Source organism: Thamnophis sirtalis, unplaced genomic scaffold (genome assembly GCF_051295495.1).
Source record: "Thamnophis sirtalis isolate CommonGarterSnake01/CBP01778 unplaced genomic scaffold, rThaSir2_p1.2 scaffold_3, whole genome shotgun sequence".
Classification (NCBI taxonomy): Eukaryota; Metazoa; Chordata; class Lepidosauria; order Squamata; family Natricidae; genus Thamnophis; species Thamnophis sirtalis.
The window spans coordinates 91,803,280-91,809,856 of NW_028261383.1; the positions used below are offsets into that span (position 1 = coordinate 91,803,280).

General features: G+C 38.8%; 1 protein-coding gene across 1 annotated transcript; it reads left to right on the forward strand.

Annotated features, from left to right (window-relative positions):
- Nucleotides 1-2,167: 2,167 nt before the first annotated feature.
- On the forward strand, nucleotides 2,168-4,892 carry HNRNPA0 (heterogeneous nuclear ribonucleoprotein A0). The gene has a single exon (XM_014069771.2). It carries the CDS (start codon nucleotides 2,531-2,533, stop codon nucleotides 3,458-3,460), a length of 930 nt encoding a protein of 309 aa, XP_013925246.1. The 5' UTR covers nucleotides 2,168-2,530; the 3' UTR covers nucleotides 3,461-4,892.
- The last annotated feature ends 1,685 nt before the right edge of the window (nucleotides 4,893-6,577 follow it).

A 6,577-nucleotide genomic window follows, 5' to 3' on the forward strand; every position in this document is an offset into this window, starting at 1 on the left:
TTTCTTTTAGTCAAGGTCATTTCTTTTGGTATGTCAGAACTTGCATCTTCAGCAACCACACAATAGAAAGAGTATTCTGAAAGTCCTTGAGTACACTTGCAACTTTCAAGAAAGATACTAACCTAGCTAGGAAAAAGTAATATAACCCGTAAATTCATCAGTTGTAGAATACTTTCTAGAAGCAATGTTTTCTATTATTCAAACTTTGAATGCAATCAATGTATTTTGTTTGCTCATTTACTTACTGACATATATATACTGGAAGTTATGTATCATTTGTTTCTGTACCCTATAAAAAGACTTGAATTCTCCCTCCCCCCAATAAATGCTTTTTGCTTTGCCTGAATTACTTGATGATTCTTATTTTCAGGAGGCAAAGAAGCCCCTTTGCAAAGGCAAAAGTGTTTTCTCTCCCAAATTCAGGGAATTGATCTTAAACTCCGTGCACAATTGGGATGCCTCAATTTTGAGGCAGCACCAGGACTAACTGTTGATATGGGATGGGTTATAGAAAAGATACTTAACCTTCATAAAGGGTGAATTTATCAAATTTGTTTTTGTCACTTCTATACCCATGTATATTTTTCCTTTTCTTACTTTCTTCTTTGCATTTTATTCTTTTTCTTTTTAAAAACTGATGTGCTTTGTGACCTACCAGGAGAAAATGTTGGTGGCATCCCATTTTTGTGAAGGAAGACAGAGGCTAATTAGAATATATTATCACTGTAGACCATCTTTTCCTCAGAAGCTAGACTTTCATCTATTGCCTTGTTGAAACTGATTAAAATGTCTGAAATCACTTTGTTTGAGATGGATGAATATATAAATTTGACAAAAACATAAATAAAACGGAGTTCTCCCGCATGGCATTTAGGAATTGATTTAGCTGATGCCATGAATGCATATATTGAGTAATGAATAGCTTTTTTCTTATATTGAATATTTTTTTTCGATACTCCTTTTTAAATTTGAAACCTTTTTTCTTCCTTTTAAACTTTTATGGTTTCAGTGATGTAAGCTACCAGTGTCAGATTTGGCAGCATGCAACTAAAATAAAGTTCATTATTGAGGGCACTGGAATTTTCTGCTTTATGCATAAGGAATAAATAGAAGATAAAATTGTAATTAATGTTGCAAACAAGAAACTTTCTTCACTATAAATATCTTAATGTGAAATATAAACTAATAATTTAGATAAATTTAATAACAGATTATCCAGTAATTTAGATAAATTGCAGGTAGACAAGTTACACATTTATTACTATCTATCTATATTTCTTGACATGATATGCTGGAATGGAAGATGAGCATGATCAGGTATCAGCCACGTCTTTATAATAAATCTACAATATACAATTATAAAAACTGTAGTAGAGAAATACTATTAGATAAGTCATTATTAGCTACAATATTCTGAATTATTGCAAAGGAAGTATCTTTTTCAATATGTAATTTCCAAATAGAAAAACTATTTTTCTTTTTTTTTCTTCCTCTAAATTTTGGGAGTCTTTCTTTACAATAAGTTTTGAGAGTTTATTTACCCTCGGGAGAATTCGTATGCTTGTCAAGTTCTACCACACTCTAGATGGGAAATATTCAACTGTATTCATCCCGCCTCCCCCCCCCCCGGAATTATTTTTTCCGAAAAACTGAACAACAGTTTTATTTTTAGTATTTTTAGCTGATCTAATACAGGCACGGCCTTAATATGGGTTTTTTGGTCAATACAGGTGCCTTCGTTTTCATTCGTACTCAAGCTTGCTCTCCTACTAGTGGCTCAGCTCATAAATCTTGTTCGGAAGGAGCCTAGGGAAATGCAGAGCGCGACATCGGATAACGGCCAAACGTGCTCAATCTTTCAAATAAACCTCGTTATCTTCGTTGCGCTATCAACCCCGCCCAAGGGAGAAGGGAGCTCTCCAGGAGAAAGCGCGCGCTTACAAGCTGGACAGCCTATTGGCTGATGCCTTTGTCCATGGGCGTATCGGAGTGGCTTTTGTCTCCTTTGGACTTCGGCTCAGTACGTAACCGATTGTTTTATCCGCGGCTGCTTAAACTAGAAATGTGATAGGTTCCTTCCGGACGTCAATTAAACGATTCGCTCCTCCTCATACTTTTTTAAACGCAACTCGTCGCTCGGACGGGAAAGATGATTGGCTTTGGGATCTATCATTCAGTAATAACGTAAGAAGGCAATGGCGGACGGTTGTTGGCTCCGTCGGTACTCCAGGAAAGGAGGTGTGTCTCGCGCTGCCACGGAAGGCGGGCCCTTTGGCGTTTCCTTTGTGTGTGGGCAGCAGTGGCTGGCTGCGAGCGCGCCTGAGGAGGAGTAGAAATCGCAGACGCCATTTTGTACGTTTCCTTTCCCCACCCCCTTTCCCCGTTCTCTGCCGGTGGATCTGGCCCGACCTGTCCCACGACGAAGATTGCTTCGTAGCCTCTGTCGATTTTTATCCGGCGGCAGCTGCCCCCTACCGGCGGCAGCAGCAGCGAGGAGGAGGAGGAGGCGTGTGACGGCCGCGGCTCCGGCATGGAAAACTCCCAGCTTTGTAAGCTGTTCATTGGCGGCCTGAATGTGCAGACGACGGAAGCTGGGCTGCGAGAATACTTCGAGGCCTACGGGACCCTAACCGACTGTGTGGTTGTGCTCAACCCGCAAACCAAGCGCTCCCGATGCTTCGGTTTTGTCACATACTCGGCTGTGGAAGAAGCCGATGCCGCCATGGCTGCCTCGCCGCACGCTGTCGACGGCAACGTGGTTGAGCTGAAGCGGGCCGTTTCCCGCGAGGATTCCGCCCGGCCCGGCGCCCACGCGAAAGTGAAGAAACTCTTCGTCGGAGGCCTCAAGGGGGACTTGGGGGAGAACGATCTAGTGGAGCATTTCAGTCAGTTCGGCCCTGTGGAGAAGGCCGAGATCATCTCCAACAAGCAGAGCGGCAAGAAGCGGGGCTTCGGCTTCGTCTACTTTCAGAATCACGACGCCGCTGACAAGGCGGCCGTGGTCAAATTTCACCCCATCCAGGGCCACCGGGTGGAGGTTAAGAAGGCCGTGCCGAGAGAAGACATCCAAGCAGGAGGCGGCGGTTCTTCCAGGTCGAGTTGGGGCGGACGGGGAAGAGGAAGGGGCGGAGGTGCCGGCAACCGGGACCACAACGGTCTCTCCAAAGGAGGCGGCGGCGGCTATAACAGTTACGGAGGCTACGGAGGAGGCGGCGGCGGCGGCGGTGGTGGAGGCTACGGCTCGTACGGTGGCGGCTCTTACGGCGGAGGTGGCAGCGGCGGCGACTATGGCAATGGGTACGGCGGCTTCGGCAGCTACAGCCAGCACCAGTCGTCCTATGGCCCTATGAAGAGCGGCGGTGCGGGTGGCGGCGGTGGCGGCAGCTGGGGCCCCCGCAGTAACAGTGGACCATACAGAGGCGGTTATGGCGGGGGAGGTTATGGAGGCGGCTCTTTCTAAGCGGGAATTCCCACCGATCCTTCTGGGGGACGTTAGTTTTGTCCGCATGGAGTATGCTCTCCGTTTGTACCAGGCCAGGCTTTCAATACTTCCCCTACACTTCGCCTAAAGGCACCTTCATACAAAAAGGTTCCAGTGATGCGAAGCAGATCTCGAATGTTCCTGGTGGGGTCGCTCTGCTGCCTGTGTCACTTTCTTGAAGATGTACTGGGTCTTTTCACACAACGATTTTGTGTTAGTCATTGATGGACTCTATTTTTTTATTGCTTGGACATTAGTCGTTTTTTATACTAGGAACAAGATATTGTTTTAATTTTGGTTTATTTGGGGTTGGGAGGGAAAGTCATGATTCTGAAGTAAAACTTGGGAGGGAAAGGGAATTAACTTTGTAAGGACTTGGAATATCTACACATTTTTTTCTACAATGATTCCATGGCTGTAAAAGGGGTTAAATCGTTTTTACATTTTTATTTTTTAAATAAATCATTGTGTTCATTGACCTTTACATGTCTTTTTTCCTATGGTTCATTCCGTATATTTCAAACAAAAGTTTTTTAAGCCAGTAAAATTTACTGATGCTTGAATAACTACGTGTGTTAAAAAAAGATTGCTTTATTTCAAGTATAGAGCCCAGCTCTTGCTGCCTCACTACATTGGTTTTCTTACTGGTAAAGAGTTTGTGCCAGTTTTTGAAATATGTTGGTGGATGAAGTTGGTTAAAATACCTTATTCTTCATCCACAGTTTTGCAGTTGGGCATTTGCCTTGCAAACACAGTTGGTCTGTTCTTTTATATAGGGAGTTATTCATAAAAATGTTCTAACACATTTAAAGCATGTGCTTTTTTATATATACATGTTCAAAATGTCAGATTTCTTAGTTTCACATTGTGTTATTTATTGGCTTGTCTGTAACAATCCATTTTTAAAGGGGTGAATGATTTCCCTTATAAATATTTTGTTTGCATAGTGAAGTCATTTCAATTGGATACTATCTTAATTGTTCTTATTAAAAAGCCAAGTATTAAATAGAGTGCCATCTGCTGGCAGACTAGTTGACTTTTGTGTAAGTTTTATTAAAACAAATTGGCTCTCAGATTTGTAGACCATTAGATCTTTAGATTGCAAGGATTAAATTAACATGCCAATAAAAATATATTGGCTGAAATGAAATACTAAAATATAAAAAAGTAAAATTATTGATTGACCAATTTAAGTATTCAATTTTTAAAATTTGTGCTCAGTGAACAATGAGCCAGTAACTTAGGCCAATTGTAAATCAAAATTTCTGTAGTCTGCTTGATGTATTTGTAGCCCTTTCACATAGTAGAATTAACGTTTGTTGTTCTATTAACAATGTTCTAGACAGAAACTGACTTCCTGAATAGAAATATAGAATAGTTATGAATATTGCAAATAAAAAATTGAATTCTTCACATGCTTCAGTGAGTATGTATGAAATGATTAAAATATTGACTTTTTATTATAATTTCAACCAAAGTATTTTACTTGAGCTGCTTTATATTTCAACATTTGCTAAATCAAAATTTTACATAGAACTGAGGTGTTAAAGTCAAAACTAAGTTATATTTAAAAGTTTATTTGACCCAGTAGATTTTATTAAATAAGGTTTGATAATTTTTAGTAGGTGATAGTTATGGTTGAAGATAGGAGCTAGCTACTGAATGTCCTGATGTGTCTTTGAATACACATTTTTAGTGTCATTTACTCTGGAAGGTCAGTTATATTAAATTGAAACAACAATAAATTGGCTTACTTTATTTGATGCTCTACACTTTTTATATGTACAGTTATCCATTTGACTTCTACAGCAAATATTTGTTCAGTGTGATGTGGAAATTACATTATCTGCAGCTTGTTCTATGTAAGCCTTAACAAAGTTCTAATTCAGTTAAAACTGTACACATACTTTATCCATCAATATGTTCAATTTTCTAGATTTAACAAAATATGAAAATTTTTATTGGCTTGAGAAGTTATGCTGTAGAAAAAATCTCGGGTTAAAGGGGTTTGAAGCAAATTGGAACCTGGAGTAGGTGGCTTAACCATGTTGAATAAAAACTATTCTGGTTCTTTAATTTCATTAAATTTTAGTGATTTACTGGTGCATTTATCTTTTGGGAGAAGATAAGGTACAACTGAAGTCAGATCTCTGGGACTGTTATCATTGCCTAGAATAAAAACTGGCTTCTAATAACTATTTGTAGCTATAATTTATATAGTAACAACCTTATTTCTGATTTTTCAGGGCCCTTAAAAATGCTTTATTCTATCTTGATATAAAGGTAGGTTGATTGTGCTAAAATTAAGTGTAAAAATCCAGTGAAAAATTAATGCCATTGTCTTTGAAAATACATGTGTGATAGGCTGCATCATTTTATCTTCAGCATTAATTAGAGTTTACATTACTTTTACATCTGGGGTATATTTGCCTAAAAGAACACACAGCTTTCAATGATGTATATGAATACTCTCCCCATAAGGGGTAAATTAAACTATTAACAGATTTGCTAAAGATAATGCAATGATGTTCTCAGAAATTGTTATGTGCAGCTTTGCAAGCTATCTTTTTGGACATAAAATTTAATTGCTGTTTATAATGCTTTTCTGTTTTCCAAAAGCACATGGTGATAAAACACTGTTTGTTATAATAGTAAAAACAGTTGTATATTGCCTGTAATGCTGTCCTCTCATATGACCTTTCAAATCTTCTGTGAGGTAATAATCGCATATAATGAACTACTAACCTTTAACACAGTGATTCTTAAATAACAGGTGCTATACACCCACACGGTTGATTACTAGCAGAAAAAAACTTTTGAGTCCTGAATGTATAATATTTACCTATATATTTGGAAATATGTACATGATTCAATCATACTGTTCATTACTGTTTGGTTAGGTCAGAATATCTGGTTTGGTCTAGTTTTCATATGACAGAGGCAGAATTTGCCAATTTTTATACATTATAACTTGCTCTTGAGTATTGCAAAGATTAACAGTAAAACGTTTTAACAAAGCAAACTTAAATTCCTCTATTTAAAACTTCAATGATGTATTTTACTGCACATATTCTAATTATATAAATCTACTTTTTG